At 45.2% G+C, this 18,102-nt stretch overlaps 1 protein-coding gene across 2 annotated transcripts in view; it reads left to right on the top strand.

Annotated features, from left to right (window-relative positions):
* magi3a (membrane associated guanylate kinase, WW and PDZ domain containing 3a) overlaps positions 1-16,598 on the top strand; it is a 106,240-nt gene extending 89,642 nt beyond the window's left edge. For both annotated transcript variants that reach the window (XM_040152933.1, XM_040152934.1), the window contains 13 exons: positions 1,561-1,758; positions 3,418-4,050; positions 6,026-6,057; positions 6,697-6,961; positions 7,580-7,674; positions 8,009-8,201; positions 9,342-9,557; positions 9,902-10,087; positions 10,298-10,391; positions 11,659-11,734; positions 11,964-12,101; positions 13,009-13,147; positions 14,448-16,598. In XM_040152933.1, coding sequence (XP_040008867.1) covers positions 1,561-1,758; positions 3,418-4,050; positions 6,026-6,057; positions 6,697-6,961; positions 7,580-7,674; positions 8,009-8,201; positions 9,342-9,557; positions 9,902-10,087; positions 10,298-10,391; positions 11,659-11,734; positions 11,964-12,101; positions 13,009-13,147; positions 14,448-15,457 — 3,275 coding nt within the window. In that variant the 3' untranslated portion in view covers positions 15,458-16,598. The remainder of the gene's footprint in view (positions 1-1,560; positions 1,759-3,417; positions 4,051-6,025; positions 6,058-6,696; positions 6,962-7,579; positions 7,675-8,008; positions 8,202-9,341; positions 9,558-9,901; positions 10,088-10,297; positions 10,392-11,658; positions 11,735-11,963; positions 12,102-13,008; positions 13,148-14,447) is intronic.
* Positions 16,599-18,102: the final 1,504 nt, after the last annotated feature.

Here is an 18,102-nt window from a genome sequence, read left to right as displayed (position 1 = left end):
CCAGACAATGCCGCAGAGCAGAGGAGCAAAGCACAGAACTGTGCTCGGCCATAATTACAGTGCTGACAATCCTGTCTGACATTTCATATAATCACTTCACCCCCGAGAATACAGACTGTCCCTTTGTGGCCCACAGCTTAATCGAGACCATGTAAACATGGTTTTGGTGTGTAGCCCCGTCCCCGTCCCATTCCCCCCTCTCTCCCTACTCTTATGTCAGTGTTGCTTTCACGGTGATCGTGTAAGAAACAGCGTTGACAGTTTCTCGACATAGTGTTAGAACATTGAAAGCATGCGGAGTCCGAAGGGGCTTTTATTCAACACATGCTCACACCTTAAGTTTGTCGTGGGAAGTTTCACGTTTTTGCACGTGTATACTTGCACAACATTAAGTTACACATAAAATGTTGAATGTATCTCTCTGGCAAAGCTTCAGTGCAGGACTGTCAACTTAATCACACTTGGCATAACTTCTGTATTTTTTCCTCAGAGCAGTCACGTTCATTCGCCAATTGCTATGTAGTTATGCAAATCGCAATCCCATGACACATTGAGAGCGGTATAGGGGGCAGGGGGAAGGGGGGGGGGGGGGGACACTTCAATTTGTACCCTCTCTAATGAGATTGATGTCCCACCATCTATCAGTGTGGGAACTGTCAGAGATGAAGCCCAGCATGCAGGGACTGTGCACATAACTCACGGTCTCATAGGCTCACACCGCAGGGAAGGGCGAGTTTGGTTTTAGCTAGAATTTCCCTCTTTCTTTCAAGGCTTACTCTATTTCTCTCTGTCTCATCGCTCTCATATCGCTCTCTCTCTCTCACACACGCTGTCTAATATAATTCCCTTCCGATCTTCTATGAAGTTGCCCCATTTACACATCCTGCAGGCGCCACAAAGGAAATTTGCAGTGAAACGTTTACCTGGGAAATGTCAGGCGCATTTTAGGGCAGATTTATCGCTGCAGTTAGAGGAATTGGTTGATCGTGGCGAGACGGGGGCGAAATATAGGCATTTTGCAAAGACTGGATGTTTATTGGCTTTGCAAGCAGAGCAGTAGACTTGCAAGTTTTGTGTGTGTACGCGAGTGTGATTTATTTGAGCTTGCACTTAAAATGCGAGTTCTCGGTGTTAGTGTAATTAATGGCACTGAGTGGTGTAGTCAGACATGTCACTGTGCGAATGCTGTTATGATGGAGACAGATGGCAATTTATGAGCAAGCTTTTTCACTTTTCCTTCATATCCCAAGCTCATTTTCAAAAACATGCACATGCCTCTTTACCACACATAAATCTGTGAGCTCTAAAGATGCGCCGCTTTCATCTATAGCATGAATGGCACTGACTTTATTTCCAGTTTAATATAAAAGCAGAATTTTTATATCCCACAATTTATTGTTACTCTAGAACTGTGTAATATGTTCAAGCAGATAATCAGAAGAAATTTAGTCTATAGTAATTACAGTAATTAGGCCATTAAAGATGTTTTTCTCCATTTCCTCATCCGCTACCTCTTGCCAATTTTTCTCCACTTTTTTCCCTCCATCCTCCCTACAACAGAAGAGCCTGGCAGGGAAGTGCGGCGCTTCACGCGAGACCCATCTCAGCTGCAGGGCTGTATCCTGCAGACTGCGCTTAGAAAAAGCCCCCAGGGCTTCGGGTTCACCATCATCGGAGGAGACCGACCTGATGAGTTCCTTCAGGTCAAAAATGTCCTTCCGGAAGGGCCTGCTGCGCACGACAACAAGATCGCCTCAGGTAATCTCCCCCCACAGACCTTACTGTTTGTGAAAGTGCACTCCCGTATCTGGATCGCACGCTGGTTTAGAAGTTGGAGGCCGTCCCGCTGTACCCTAAAGCAAAGTCACAGAGGGAGCAACTGCTAGAAAGAGGGGTTCATGACAGACAAATGGGCTTTTATTGCGCATCTAATAAAACAAAACCTAATCCAGTGTCACATTCACATGTGCACTGTTTGCATGGCTTGTACGCCCAAGCACACGCTGACACTCTGGCTTGGCATCGGCACGCGTACTGGTCATAACACGGTTTTATTTACCCTGAGTACACACGCACAAACACATTTAGAGGAAAAAAAAAAAAACGCAGAACAGGCACCTTACCGTGAATGTCACATTGCTTGATCAAGCACAGAAAATTTTTTACAGGCAGCGGTCAGTGGAGCAGATCTAAAAATGTCAATAAAGAACATGTTCAGTTTATGGTTGACACCCAGATTTTATATGTGGTCATATATTAGAGGTTTAACAGGCTTGCAGACTGGGTGTCTTTTCATGGCTGGAGGCTGACAAGCGTGCTTATCTAAAGAACGTGCCTCCGACATAGACTTGTATTCTAAATGCAGCGATGCCAGTCTCACTAGTGCTACTGTAGTAGCGCCCACACGTTTGTCGCTCAGTAAATTCCCTTTTATTGTATATCTAAATACTGTGGTCATGTGCGTGATGATTTTAGTCATAGTGAAGTGCCTCTGGATTCACATTACAGTAATATCGATTGCATTGAACGCCGTTACAGCCACTCCAGTGCTGCTGCTGAGAATCAACATGAAAGTGGAACAGAGAGAGTAATTATTTTCAATATTTTATTTCCCTTGAGATGGAGGGTAATTGATTTAATCAAAAAAATGAAGGTAATTAATTTCATTGGCTTATAACAGAAAGCAGTGGACTGTAACAACGTCATGTAGCTTTCTTTTGGATTTAAGGTTTGTTGACTATGGTCCAAGAGCATTTATTTTTGCCACATGGGGGATTTCTGAACTTTCTGAGGCTATGTCTTTTACTTACCATATCTCCCTTATCTTGTAGACGCTGTGTTACTAGATAAGTCATTAGAACTATGTACAGTGGATTTCAACAGGCACTACACTGGGAGAGCTGATTTCAAGAGTGGAGCCTTAGCTGTGTTTGCTAGGAGAGGGTATTGATTGCATAGGTGGGTCGAATCCTCCTCTGGCCTTCAGCCAACGAGCCGGTCAGCAATTCAGCCGACCATCCAGGCCTATATCTCAGCCAGTTCAGGGTGATGAGAGTCTCCCCCCCCCCCCCTCACGAAGAGATGAAAGGAGGAAGAAGAGAACAGCATGTCAGTGATCTTGTTCTATTTTACTCTCTCGCTTGCTCTCTCATCCCCATTAACATCAATAAATCTTTAGAGTTGGAAGAACAGAGAAGAACAGATGCACATTCTACTGCTTATGCCATCCAGCTAGATGACTATCATTTCACTTATTGTGATAACTCTGTCAGTCAGTAACATCATTGTCCCTTCTTTTATTTTGTACCTCCTTTAAATTTGCGTTTTTGTGGTGATGTGTGCGAACAGTTTTTGTATAGTTTGAATTACTTCCACAGTTCCCACTGCTCTTACATTTGGCCGTTGTTCTTCTTTTAGGGGACGTGATCGTGGACATCAATGGGACATGTGTGCTGGGGAAGACTCATGCTGATGTGGTGCAGATGTTCCAGTCCATCCCGGTCAACCAGTATGTGGACATGGTCCTGTGCCGGGGCTACCCCCTGCCCGAGGATACCAGCAACAGTGAGGAGGCCTCGGGAGGCCTTTGCACCTCCAAGGACACTTCCCCTTCGCCCTCCACCTCCACGCCACAGGACCCTCACTACACAGTCACAGACGGAGGAACCCTCTCCAGGCAGACTGCTGCAGTGCCACCCATGACCAATGGTGGACGCCACCACTACCATCCTCATCCCCACCAGCACCACCACCACCTCCCTCATGTCCCCAACCAAGAAGGCCCAGACCCCACTCTGTTACAGCCCGAGCTGGTGGGCGTGCCATTGGTGAAAGGCCCTGGAGGTTTCGGCTTCGCCATCGCAGACTGCCCCCTAGGCCAAAAGGTGAAGATGATCCTGGACGCCCAGTGGTGCCGCGGCTTGTTGAAGGGCGACGTTATCAAGGAGATAAACAGGCAGAACGTCCAGACGTTGAGCCACTCCCAGGTGGTGGACATCCTCAAAGACCTGCCCGTGGGGAGCGAGGTCAACGTGCTGGTGCTCAGAGGAGGTGAGTCGACAGAAATAAGAGTTCACATTGCTACAAGTGTACACTGCAGCCGCAGGTAGCCTGCAACATTGAACTAATCCTTGGAGGTAAGTCACAGCTGGCAGGGTTACAGTGCTGATGCTGTGATATCTCTGTTGTTAAATCGCTGCTATCTCCATTAATCTACTCAGGTAACTGTTCAGACAACAAACAGGTGTTAGCGCCCAGAGATAGTCTGGTGGCTTAGTCCCATGCTTCTGAAATCATTTTAATCCCCACGCAGTTTCGTGTCGCCTGTAGTCCCGTTCTCTCTCTCTCTCTTACATTCCTTTTTTCCTTAAAGAAAGCAACGAGTGAAACAGTAGGTGTGAGAAGCCCACCCACTGGATTTTAAGTTGTTTTTTTAAGACCGTGAGAAAGCAACATTGTTAGACCGGCGCTGACAATTGTCTAGTCGGTTGAGGCGAGATTTAATGCAACACGACCAATGTTTTAATTTATAAATAACAGGATCGTGGTGTTCTGTAGATATTGCTTGGACACACAGAACCTCCCAATGTTAAATAAAGCAATTTCACGCTCCGGTCCACACTAACTCTGCCCCATCCACCGTGCGCCTTCCCAAACAGGGACCAAGTCATGCTTAGTCACATGGTGAGCTATGCTGGGAAGGCGCAGAAAACCGGCAGTTTCGGTGATTCACCTGCTGCTTGGAGAGAAAGAGAGAAGGAAGACAGGAGAGACATGACATGGTGGGCAATCATTGGCCTTCTTCTTATTTGAGGCTTCCACTGATTTGAAGGGCTTCTTCCTTTTTGCCTTTACTGCAGTGCAGTAGCCTAGATTCAAGAGATCAGTGTTGCACCCACATATCAGATGTGTTCAGCTGGGCTCTGCTCTGAGCTCTAGGGGCTTGTCCTGTGTGTGTGTGTGTGTGTGTGTGTGTGTGTGTGTGTGTGTGTGTGTGTGTGTGTGTGTGTGTGTGTGTGTGTGTGTGTGTGTGCTGCTGTTGTATTAACTTTTTGCCGCTGTGTGCCAGCCTTAAATGCATTTTATGGTACATGTGCATGTGCAGGGTGTGTTTGTGTCACTGCTTAAAGAGGAGCAGGAGATCACGGCTTTCCAGGACTAAAAGGAGCAGCGCCGCAGGGCTTCCCTCAGGTCAACCACCGGCCAGGATTAGGTTTACTCTTAGCTTTACTCCCGTCCATGGGCTAGAACGCCCTTCCGATTACAGCAGCAGAGAGGAATTAAACAGGAAATTATTTGGCCCTGCTCCCTGTTTTGGATTTGAACCTGGAAATGAGACCAAGTGCCCCTCCCACTGGGATATACTATACTGTGCTCTGTCCCTAAGATGCAGTGAGTACATTTGATATATAAAAATGTAAAAAGGAAATAATCCAATTTAAAGGGTTTGTTTTTCCCCCTAAACCTCCAACAGTAAACATTCATCAAAACATTTCATTTATTTAACTTTGTTGATGACATCTAAAATCTGAAAAGCTACCGCCAGTGAGAGCATTTACAGTGGTCCAGCAGTATAGCAAACAGCTGGCAGCTTTAACCCAGACAGGTGCATGTTTTCCCATGGCTCAGGGGGTCACCTGTCTGTCTCCCGTCCCATGGTGACATGAAAAACCGCTTTTGCCACTGGAGTATACTGCCCCCTGCTGGCTGACTTACACGATGACTCAAAGACAGAGAGGAGAGCAGAGTGAGGTATGAAAAAAAATTCCTTAAAAAACCCCGAGGCAAGCACACCAGATGACAAAGTGCAGAGCAAGGTGCAGTCTGCATAAGAAAGTGGGAGAAGGTTCTGTGAAGCTCCGCCACCGGAGGCCGGTAGGTCAGTAGAGGGGAGAAAAATACAGTACAAAGGTACAACTCACCCCTTAAGCCTTTAAACCACGTTTTTGATAATAGACGTTTGCTGGCGTTTCCTTAATTAATTGAATTTAGATTTTAATCTCCACTTCTACATCTCCGCCTACAGGTCAGACATCTCCTGTGAAATCACTCAAACCGGTAAGTTGAAGCAAATTTTTTTTATTTTTTTTATTTTTCCATGCGTCTCGTAGGGTGAAACAAAGAATATTCCGATGATAAAACTGCTGCTGAATTATTAAACAGAGGAGATTTTAACATCATCTTGCACCACTCTGTGTGTGTGCTGTGGTGGCTGTTGTTAGCTACATTATTCAGGGAGCCCACATTAGCCAGGCTGTTATTTCTGGAACTGCATGTGGGTAAATACGCTGGTTCCTGGCAAACAGCAACTTAACATCCCTCTGTGTATGGGTGTTTAAGATGATATGCCATGTTCGACAGCTTGTTCCTGCGCTGCTCCTGCATGTTGCACTCTTAAAATAGAGAGGAGCTGAGGCAGCAACAGGCTTACTCATACTGTTTCATTGGTTCAGCAGAGAATGACTCTGTGTGGATGCACTGTTTTAAAAATTAAGACCAGTGGAGTGGTTCGGGCATGTCATTCTAGAGGATAGGCCCAGCTTAAATCTATTTCCCTACCTTAGTTGTCCTCTTTCCCTAGACAGAAATCACTGACACAAATTCACACAATTTATTATACTGTGTTTTATTAAATAAGGGGATAGGAATGAATGTACAGTTTATCGATACATCCCAGCTCTTGTTTCTGCGTTGCAGTGCACCGCTCCCATGTCCCAGGCCCTATCCCAGCCTACTCCCCAACAGGCATCCCATCCTGCGCCCCAGCAACCGCCCCATCCGTGCCCCCAGCCCATAACCCAGCCCCAGCGACAGGAGGTAATCAACAACGCAGAGAGCCTCAGTCAGCCGGAGATGCCCCCAAATCCGCTCTCCTTCCCCGCCAGCACCCTGCGCTCGTCGTCACCCAAACCGGACGCATCTGAGCTCTACCTCAAGTCCAAGGCCATGTTGGACAGCAAGCGTAAGTGCACAGAGTGGTTGGTTTTTAGTCCTCATTTGCTGAAAACAAAGAATTGGGCCATAGACTTGCAACTAATGATTTGCTGTTTATCTAGCAAATATTTTTCATTTTTATCTCTGTGATAATGTATTGTCAAAAACGATGCCCATCACAAGTTACGAGAGTCTAACCTGACATCTCAAAATACATCTTGTCTTGTCCATATCAGCATCACGTGGCATTAAATTTACAATAATACGAAACAGAGCAAAAAAAATCTTTACATTTGAGAAGCTCCAACCAGCAGATGGTTTATTTTTACTTGATAAATGACCAAAACAAAAAAGATCTTTGTCAGTTTATTTTCTGTTGATCATTATATCAGGTCATCAATTTTAACTACTAAATTGCTCAATTAATGAAATCTAATTTTATTTTAGGGCATATTATCTAATGATGGAATATTTAAAGACTATTTTTTATCTAAGTAAGATGTTATTTCTTTGAGTGATTAAATGATTTCAGAGTTCTTCGGCCTTGACAGCAGGCTTGGAACCACTGCTTTATATAATACATACATCGTGCACACGACCAGCAACACATAATACATGGCTGTTTGCTTTTCTCTCCTTTCTGCAGCTCCTAATACCAAGGACCTGGATGTGTTCATCAAACGGAACCAGGAGTCAGGCTTCGGCTTCAGAGTCCTTGGAGGCGAGGGGCCAGATCAGCCGGTAGGTAGCAGCCCAGCACAGTCCAGCCAGCCGTTTACAACCAGGCTTGGCAGGCCGCTAGAATCCCAAACCCCTCAGATACCAGAGAAATGCCAGTCAGACACCAAGCAAATCAATATTTGAGCTGCATTCAGTCGCTGAAGCAGCCTGAATTTCTGCTACTGCTGTGGGAGCATGGGGTAATAGATTGTCAAAAAACAGTAGATTTCTATTTTGCACATAGAAAACATAGCATCAAATGCTCAAAGCAGCGGAGAGGATTTATTTACCTTGGCTGACTCTGGCTCAGGTCCGTGTGTCAGGCTGTTTCTCTTATATCTTATTGCCTCCACAGGTGTACATCGGTGCCATTGTGCCACTCGGTGCAGCTGAGAAGGACGGGCGCTTGCGGGCGGGGGATGAGCTGCTTTGTATAGACGGTGTGCCGGTCAAGGGCAAATCCCACAAACAAGTGCTGGACCTGATGACCAACGCTGCCCGTAACGGCCAAGTGATGCTGACCGTCCGTAGGAAACTGGCACACTCAGGTGGGTCTGCTGTTGAATACTCATCTCTACATGTTGTTGAGTGCACTTTTTACTCCTTTTGTTTAGATCAGTATGCTGGAGGAGGATTTCTTTTTTTTCTTTTTTTACTGATCCTTTAAATTTGTTCTGGATGATTTCATTGCGGATGAATATCAATAAATGAGGTTTGACCAAAATTTACTTTTTGGGATGTTATTCTATGCAATTGTTTTTTCCGAAAAGAAAAATCAGGTTTTTAAAGAGGATTCTGTCTTTACTTAAATCAAAGGACTGTTAATGAAATGGTATAATCCCCCTAAACAGGAAACGATAAAAAAACGAAAAAGTGGCTCACAATAAAACAGTTGAAGATCGTTTGCTTTGTGTTTATCTGTTGGGACTGACTGGAGCTGTGTGAGGGGAAGTGTAGATTAGATCAGCTGCTCAGAGTTAAATTACATCTCAAAGGGTTGAAAAAGAAGAATATTCAGAGTTTTCTTTTTTAAAAAGCACAAGCCCCTGCTGCATTCAGGCTTGTTTACCCCCCCAAATACCCACTCCCTGAATAGTACAAGCACTTTATGAAATTACTTTGGATTTGATGTATTGCAAACAACAGCTTTGATCACGTAGCAGAAATTAGGCATCAATCATGGAGGGGTTTATGCTTTGAAAGCAGTGGTTCAGAAAGAGATTCCCTGATGCCTGCCGACAAAACAGGGAGTCAGCAAACAAACATACAATGAAGAGAGATTGAGGTAGATCAGCTTGTCTTATGAATAACAAATTGTAAAGGGCTTTCATCGCAAGCGTAGAGTTTGACAGTCTTGAATTTCATGTGTGTAATAAACACAGCAAAAAGGCTGTCTTCAATACAGCGGCTCTGCTTTGAATTATTTATGGAAGAGTCTGCAGAAGGACAAATTGGGAACATTTTTTACAAATAATTGTTCCTCGATTAAAATGTATGTCAGCTAAACTAAAATAACCGCTGTTCAGAATAAACATTTCCGTTGCCCTGCTGGTGACTGAATATAATCCTGTAAAGGCATAAAGCATCCTTAGCTGCTTGATATCATGTTGCAGCCAGTTGAGAAGATCTGATCCAGACGCGTGGACATAAGAACTCCCTCGTGTTTCTGTGCATTTGTCCTTTGTCAGATGGTGGCGGAGAGGAGGAGAGCAGTCAACAGCCCCACCAGGTGGCTTCGGCCCTGGTCAGCGGCTCTCCAAAGATGCCTCGTGTCGAGGTGCCAAGTGCCGCCCAGCAAGCCCAGTCCCCTCGGCCGGAGTGCTTTGATGTTACTCTGCAGCGCAAAGACAACGAGGGTTTTGGTTTTGTCATCCTCACCTCCAAGAACAAGCCCCCGCCTGGAGGTCAGAAATAAACCAAAACATATCCTATATGCAATTTTCCTTTTTAATGACAACATAAAATAAAAAAAAATGCATTTGAAGCAAGTTTGGAAAGAATTTAAGGGAACAGCTGATGGCCCTCCACATGTTTTCCCACAAGAGTTTGTCGTTTCTTGGTGGCTACCCATGCTGGCAGTATGGCTGCTGCTGGTAGTGTCTACGGATGGAAGTCCCTCAACTACTATGGGATGGGTTACTGTGAAAGTTTGTACAGACATTCGTAGTGTTCAGGGGATGAAGCCTCTGCCGACTTTTCATTTGATGCCAACGGCCCCTCGTCATTTCTCTGCGTTCCTCTGTTTCAGTTATACCTCACAAGATTGGCCGTATCATTGAGGGGAGCCCTACGGACCGCTTAGGTCAGATGAAGGTGGGAGACCGCATCTCTGCCGTCAACGGCCGGTCCATCATGGAGCTGTCGCACAACGATATCGTCCAGCTCATCAAGGATGCCGGCAATTCAGTCACCCTCACTGTTGTGCCTGAAGATGGTAGGTTGGCACAGAGAAAGCATTCTTCAAGCTTCTGTGAGTTTCTGCGAACAAGATAACGGCAATGTTGATGCAATCAGCTTTTACATAAAGTAGTTGAAAGGGGGGCTCTGAGGTTGCTTTCTGACGTTCCGATAGCAGATCAGAAGACGGTGGTCTTTCCGTGTGTCACACTAAATGGGGGCGTTGTACCAATTGTGTTTTTTACAGACAGTACTCCTCCATCTGGAACAAATTCTGCCAAGCAGAGCCCTTCGGCACAACACAGAGCTGTGGGCCAACAGCCTCCCAGCTACCCAGACAGGTAGAGTATACACGTGTACACACATACTCCTGTGCGAGCAAAAGCCTTCCCACGGGCTTGCCAGCGTCCCACCGACTTCACTGGAGACAGTCTAATTCAGATTCTGCCACCTGAACCATTAGCCCCAATCCTCTCAAAGCAGGTTATGGTTTTGTGCTTCGGTGTAGCCCATTACCATTTCTTGTGGCCCACACTCTCCTTGTTATCCAAAAAGACAGAAAATCCCCCCATGGTCACTGAAGCGAAGAAAACGAGACGGATCAATAGGGTCTCTCACTTCCTCTTTGATCTTTCTTTTTAAACAAGATTACCTGTGTCAGACTTTTTAATCCATCATCATTTCTGGTCTTCGCCAGTTCTCTTTGACTGCCTATCAGCATGCGTTTCTCTTCTCCTCATTTAGCCCTGCATCCACCCCTTGGCAGGACCCTCCCTCCTGTCTGTCTAATCTCCAACACATGCCTTGGGTCAGCCCCGACTACGAGCTGAGGCTGTCAGCTTGACGGCATGAAGTGTGTAAACTCTTCTCTATGCCAGAGCTGCTAAGCAGGCCTACACTCTTTAGTGTGTTTGCACAGCTAAGTCCCCACAAAGGCATTGTAATGAGCTCCGCGAAGCATTAAAGTATGGCCCCGTTATCTGCCACTGAACTGTAAAAGCAACACGACTCTTTGAAGGATTTACATTGGTCTCTGTGTGTTGCATAATGAATCCAACGGAAAGAGGCTCACGCTGCTGTACTGGAAGCGTGACAGTGTGTGGATCACGCTGGACACAGGAGAGGGGAAAGAGAATGAAACACATTTTCTATTCTCTACTCTCTGTCTCCACAACATAGAACATCTCTACTTTTGTGCTGCAGCTCACATACAGGCATCGGGTTGGGGAAGGTATATCCAAGGGAGAAGAGTCAGTGCATACATTTTTATGGAGGGATTGCCTCGTATCAGACATCAGATCCCTCACCTTTAGATTGGTCACAGACTTTGGATCAGTGTTTTGGGCTTGTAATATATTGACTTTTATGAATATTGTTTATAACATATTTACATGGCATCATTATGTTCATATTACTGTACTGGCTCTAATTTATAGTACATATAAATAGTTTATATTCAATTATATATGCTAATTTTGTAGTGACATTCAATTCTTATCCCAGGATAACAGATACTGTTCCACATTGTATTTAAACAAGACAAAATATACTTATTAACTACAGTATGTCGGTCAAAATATAACGTGTTTTTGGTCTTTGGTGGGGTAGGAATGGTGACAGTGAGGCGAAGAACGCTTTCCCACAAAGAGAGATGGGTACACTCATCACATCAGGCCCTAAACAGGTAAGACCAAAGCCAGCATTACTCACTTCTCAATTAACAGTATATGATGCTTGTAATTTACTAGTAAATTCTTAATGTTAGCACGTTGTTTTGAGGCCACTGGGTCTAAATAGATATCAACCATGCAACAGTGATTTTCCAGGTTTGACCAGAGCCTGGGACCTTTATCGCAGGCCTGTCGAGACGGGCTCCAGTCTCAAAATCTCGTATTCTTGTCTGCGACCTACAGGGCTGCTTTGTGGTGGAGCTGGAGCGCAGTCAGCGGGGCTTCGGCTTCAGTCTGAGGGGAGGGAAAGAGTATAACATGGGACTGTTCATCTTGCGACTGGCTGAGGACGGACCTGCTCTTAAAGATGGCAGGATACATGTGAGTTATCTTGCTAGTCTGTCTCTGTCTTCAGAGTAAACTGGGTAATATTACTTTGCACAACTGCACTTTAAGTGCAATTGATAAGTTTTACTCAGGAGTTTTCAGAGTCTGACAAAATCAAGACAACTGTGCCCCCCCCCCAAAACCCTCCTCCAAAAAGTTAAAAAAATGGGTTTTGTCATTGTTATTGTTTGTCTTATTTCTATTTAGGGGATAATGATGCTTTAAGGTTTGTAACTACAGTTCTCAGAACTCAGGGGCTTTGGGTAATAAACAGGGTAGTAAACAGGAAGTACAATGTTGCCATGGAGTCAGTCAGTCAGCTGTTGGCTACAACTTGAGCCCCATTTTTTACCCTGTATTTGTTTACATTTTTGCAGAGTGGTACCATTAAAAGAGTGCAGAATTAGCTATTAGCAGCTACTGTTTGCAATGTACCCACGGATGTACAGGCAACCATTGACACTGAAGAAAACTTTACAAATTCTCCAGCAAGTTCTAATAATGGAGCGTCTTTTTCTATGATTTCTAAGTGGATTTATGACCGTCTTTTTATGATGGACATAGCAAGATAACGGTGTCCTCGGAAAGTGTAACTCACACTGAATCTAAAAATATGTGTATCACGTCTTTGCGTTGAGTTATTTTACAATTTATGACGCACATCGCAACAATTGGGCGTTATGTGGTTTGAAACAGTAAATGCCTCCATGAGCTGTGTGTCACATCCTCTGCTGCAGCTCCCCACTGCTGACCGTGTCGATAAAGTGAAGTGCTTCACTATCTTTCGCCTCATAGTTTGAAAAAAGCCTTTAACCGATTTTTACTTAGGAGAGCAGTAACGGAACATACCCGTTAGGTAAATTCTGAAAAGACCTGCCTGCTTGTGACATCTGCATCACAGGTTGGGGATCAGATAGTGGAGATCAACGGCGAGGCCACCCAGGGCATCACACACACTCGGGCAATTGAGCTGATCCAAGCAGGGGGCAGTAAAGTTCATCTGCTGCTCCGACCTGGCCAGGGTTTGGTCCCAGATCACAGTGAGTGACTGCTGAGAACCGCATGCATGTACACACATTGTTGCCACCGCATATAGAACTATGCAATAGCATATTGACCGTACATATGTAGAAGCTTTTCTATGGATATGCCGGATAGCAGGGTGCTGGGTTTCTTTATTCTCATGCATGTGTTGCAAGCTTCTCTCTTGACCGTTCTCTCCTCTCATTCTATCTTACGACCTCTATCTTGATCTACCTCCTGTGCTCTTTATCGGCGTTGCTTTCTCTGTTTTCTGCACCAGCACGGCTGTCTGTTTCTACCTCTTTATCTCTTCCTCCTATAGGTCTGAACTCTTCTTCCACCCTGTGCTTCTACATGAAACCAGAGCATCACTAAAGGCCTCACTGCTTTTCTTGGTCTGTCCCTAATAACCTTGGTAAACCTTGCACTGCTCCTATTTTTGCCTTTGACCTATCCTTTCAAAGTGATTAATCTCCGATATTTTAAGTGTTGTTCTCTCTGTCCTTTAGCTCATCCCCGTGATCAGTCTGAACTAGATCAGTTATTTGTGAGTCAGTCAACACACAATGTATAATAAGTAGGCTCATCTCCGGAGGGCTGAACTAAAGCAGTGAGTCCTAGAAGATGAACAGACCTGCAGGAGTGCTGGAGGCTTCAGAGCCCCGCACGTTATTTTTTTTTTCAGGGTGTTACAAAACCTGGGATGCCGCTGAACACACACCTCATCCTGAACATGAATGAAGGTGGCAACCTGCAGAAATGCCCTTAACTAGATATTGATCAGTGAGTGACAAGTAGTAAAAGGATGTGTGTGCATTCACTGGCATCAAGCTTTCAATCCGAAAACCAAATTAGAATGAATTTCTATGAGCTCTTGCTCCTAGAAATCCAAAAGCTCATTTCAGCACCACTAAGTCCATCACTCTTCTTTTTCTCTCTCTGGTTTTCTGCTGCATATATTTGCTCTCAATCACAGCTGTGCAATTCTTATCAGCTCGGGGGAAAATTGAAACGTCAGTGCTGGGTGAACGCTAGCACCCGTTTCATTGACGACTGTGTCATCGGCTGATACATATCTCAAACAAGGCTAATATTTAGAAGGATATTACAGGGAGTTAATACAGAAAGCGAGCTAGGTGGAAAAACCTATTTCCTTATATCAGGATATTGTGCTTCTTTGGCGTGATGTGTAATTATCTTTCAATTTTGTTCAATGTGCAAAATAGCTAATTTGAGGGATATTTTAGCTTTTTTTTGAGTACACAGGTTTAAATCAGCTAGAAAAACTTTTCTTACTCTCCAATGCTTCTTTCTCAGGTTCAAAGGACAAAGTAACCATTCCAACCTCAAGCTTTCCCAGACTCTCGGTATCTGACGGGCAGTCATCTCCAGCCTCTCCATCCTCTGTCTCCCTCTCCATCTCCGAACTGTCCCCGTCTTCGCCCAAAATATCTGTCCCTGATGAGTTCTCTGGGGGGGACCCCAGGGCATCTGGTTCCCCTGGCACTGGGCAGGAACATGGTAGACAGGCCAACAGATCAAGAGGACAGCAGCTCCCTCACCACAACCATAAGCACACCACCAGCCCTACCACCCGGACCCGAAAGACCAGCAAGAGTGACTCCAAGTCTGCTAGTCCCAAAAGAGCCACTGAAGGCTGGGCAGATCATGTAGAGCGCTCCCAGAGCCCTAAAAAAACAGAGCGAGGCCACAGCGGATCCTTGGAAGATATGAGCAAGGCGAAAAAAATCCAAGGACAGAGGGACCACTACTCCTCTAGTTCCAGGAAGAGCTCCAAGAGGGAACATGACCCTGCTGTGCCTTTGAAGAACCTTGAGGAGCCCCAGAGCCCCAGGCGTCCAGCTGGTCAGCAGCCCAGCATTCCCTCTGGAGAAGGGAAGGGCCGGAGGTACAAGGAGGAGGAGGCAGCTTACTGGCAGGAGAGGGGGGCTACAGAGAGTGGGGATAAAAGCTGGGGGACCAGTGAACGCCACAGGAAGGGCAAAAGGGCTGAGCAAGAGGCAGTGGCACAGAAATCCCATTCCCAAATGCACAGGGAGAGGGCGGGGTCAGACGCTGACGGTGGAACCCTGAGCCGAAAGAGTGGAAGAGAGAAGGGGGACAAAGAATATTGGGAGAGTAAGTACCATGGGCCGACTGAAGACATGAATAAAAAGGACCCCAGAGGTTCAAACAGTAGCATCCAGGACCCCAGCTACAATGGGACCCCCACCAGCAAGAAGGCTCCCATCACCCCGGGCCCATGGAAGGTTCCCAGTTCTGCCAAGATCCAGTCTCAAGTGGACGCAACGTTCGCAGATATCTGATACCTTCCAGGACTCTCTGCGTTTTTTAAGAGAAAGCTGAGCCTCTGAGAGATGGCCATTCAGAATGGAAGGATTTTTTTTTTTTTAGCAGTCTCGGACAAAGCGGATCACTGTGTAACCAGCAACATAGCTTCTATTTGCTTATGATTTTTTTTTTTTTCCCACCCAGTTCGCCTCGGTTAGTTTGCATCAAAGCTGCTGCTGCCCGATCTGCCATACATGCTTGTACCTACATGAGTATTTGTACTGTACGATGACTAGAGCCATGTGCGTGCAACAGATGGGTTCTGAGTGTGATTTTTTTTTTTTTGGATGCGACACTGAAGTCTATTTTGTGCCAATCAGAGACTCCGGTTAGAAAGAAGCTGCTCCGTATTGCACTCACTGTGAGACTATTCGTGGGTAATTGGATGAACCGCTCTCCCTGTCTACCCACTCCCATGAAGGATCCTGCTTTTTTTTTTTTTTTCGGTCATTTTGAAGTTTTAAGGCAAACTTTGTACAATCCACTCAGCTTCTCTTCCTGGCAAGATTTGAGTCACTGTCGCTGTCACCGATGGATGTATTAAAAGAAAAAAAAGAGTGAGGCTGGTGAGTTTTTTCTTAGGAGTGTCTTCGAAGTCCTCTACGGTCCGTTCTCTCAAGAGTCCGACCAGAGCTATGAACTGTGTGTGACTGCATTCCCTGCGCCCTGAAACACTTCACATCCCTCAGCTTATCGGAGGGTGGAACGGACCACCCCTTGAGCTTTATATGCATCAATCAGCAGACCAGATACTTGTGGTTATAGTTCTAATGTTTGTTACGTGTGTGTGTGTGTGTTAATAATAAAGCATAATGTAATTTATTGAAATTATATGTAAACAAGAGTCAGTGCTCGAGTCGGTGCACACACCCGTGCTGAGTCATTTCACCTTGGATGTGGACTCAAAGATAGAAATAGACTGTGCAGATAAGCATCGCCGTCTAAAATAACAAAACACTGTGTGGAACTGCAATCTATACCTTCTATTTCTAAGATTGCATCGTCCGTAAACGGTCACATGAGCCTGATCCATAATGTTCTGTACCGTCAGCGGCTCTGTGTTTTAGGTCCCCTGCCTATGCGTGCGTGCGTGCGTGTGCGTGTGTGTGTGTGTGTGTGTGTGTATAAAAGCTGACTGGTAGGCCTGTGTATTTTAAATATCGCCGTAGCATCGACTATACTTAACCCGAAACCTATGTTATTTGACGAGATGACTGCGTATATACCGACACACAATTTAGGTTGAGTTGGGATTAACAGAGCCTGATCGGAAGAAGCGAGACCTCTGCACTTCATCTTACGTACAACTAAAAAGACACATTGATATTTTTATGCTCGGAAACGTAGGCACAAAAAGACGCGTCGTTTTCCCTCATTCTAACCTCCAAATCTATTTTTGATCTAGCATTTTATTGAGTACGGGACCCTTAATGTGAGGAAATTGTGTGAATATATATATATATATATTTTTTTTTTTTTTTTGCTTAACTGTTAATGATCTAACAACACCGCGGCTGTCACCCCGGCGGTACAAACAAGAGCCGGACCCCGAAAAGAAGCCAAGTTGGATTCCCGCACGCAGAGGGAACCGGCGGCGGCGCAGACCTGCGCGGTGTGGAAACGGCTCGACCGCGTCGCCGGGAGTTCTGTCTGAAATGACGCTATAGGGGTTTCTCGAATTTAATCAAACAGGGAATTTAAGGCCCGTATGAAATTTTTTTTTTTTTTTTAAATGATCATTATTTACTAGGATCATTCGTGTCCTGCTCCGGAGACAAAATGTAGTGTGGTTTGTTTTTCCGCGTCGCCACTGCGGAGCTACAGAGACACCTAGTGGTTCATCCGCTGCTGTTCCCGGACGGGCCATCGCTCGAGCAGCATCCTCCTCCGCCTAGCCCCGTCGGAGGGATGCACGGACGCAACACGTGCGTCTCTCTCGGTCTCCGAGGCCACTTGCTAATTTATTGTCCCACTTTGGCGTTGAACGACGGGCTACCGTATTATTTACTGTTCACGCCATTACCACACGTACGATACCGTGGCCTTGCGTAACTCCAACATAGGGAAAAGAAAAAAAAAGATTAGTTTTGACATCATGGTAGTTGTAAATGTTTATAAATTGTACAGCACCTGTATAAATATTTGCCTTCATGCAGAAAGAGCAATCCTCTGTAAATCGTTTCATTATTTTTTTAAGGGAAACAGAGAGGAAATGATATAAAATGGGTGAAAAGAAGATAATCTGGTCATGGCATTCTGTTCATGCACTGATGAATAAAGGTTTACTGAATAAAACATGGCTGGGGGATATTTATTTGTTTCATTTGATCCTGCACTCTGGTTAAAAAAAAAAAAAATAATAATAATAATCACAGGCCTTTAACGAGGTTCCTTCCGGGCTCATACGGGTGGGCTGCCTTTATTACAGTTTTTGAAACGTCTTTAACCGCCACCCCACATTCTCCAACCCCCCCGTGTTTCTCTCGTTTATTGGTACATCCCTGTGGGGTCGACTGGACATTTTGTTTTGAACATTTGTGCGTTTTTGTTTCTCGTTTTTCGTTTTTTTGTTTTTTTGTTTTGTCTTTCGTTTGCTTCGCACAAAAGGCGCTTCGTGAAC

The sequence above is a fragment of the Xiphias gladius genome, chromosome 18, assembly GCF_016859285.1.
Source record: "Xiphias gladius isolate SHS-SW01 ecotype Sanya breed wild chromosome 18, ASM1685928v1, whole genome shotgun sequence".
In the NCBI taxonomy this organism is placed as follows: Eukaryota; Metazoa; Chordata; class Actinopteri; order Istiophoriformes; family Xiphiidae; genus Xiphias; species Xiphias gladius.
This window is presented reverse-complemented; position numbering and strand designations above follow the sequence as displayed.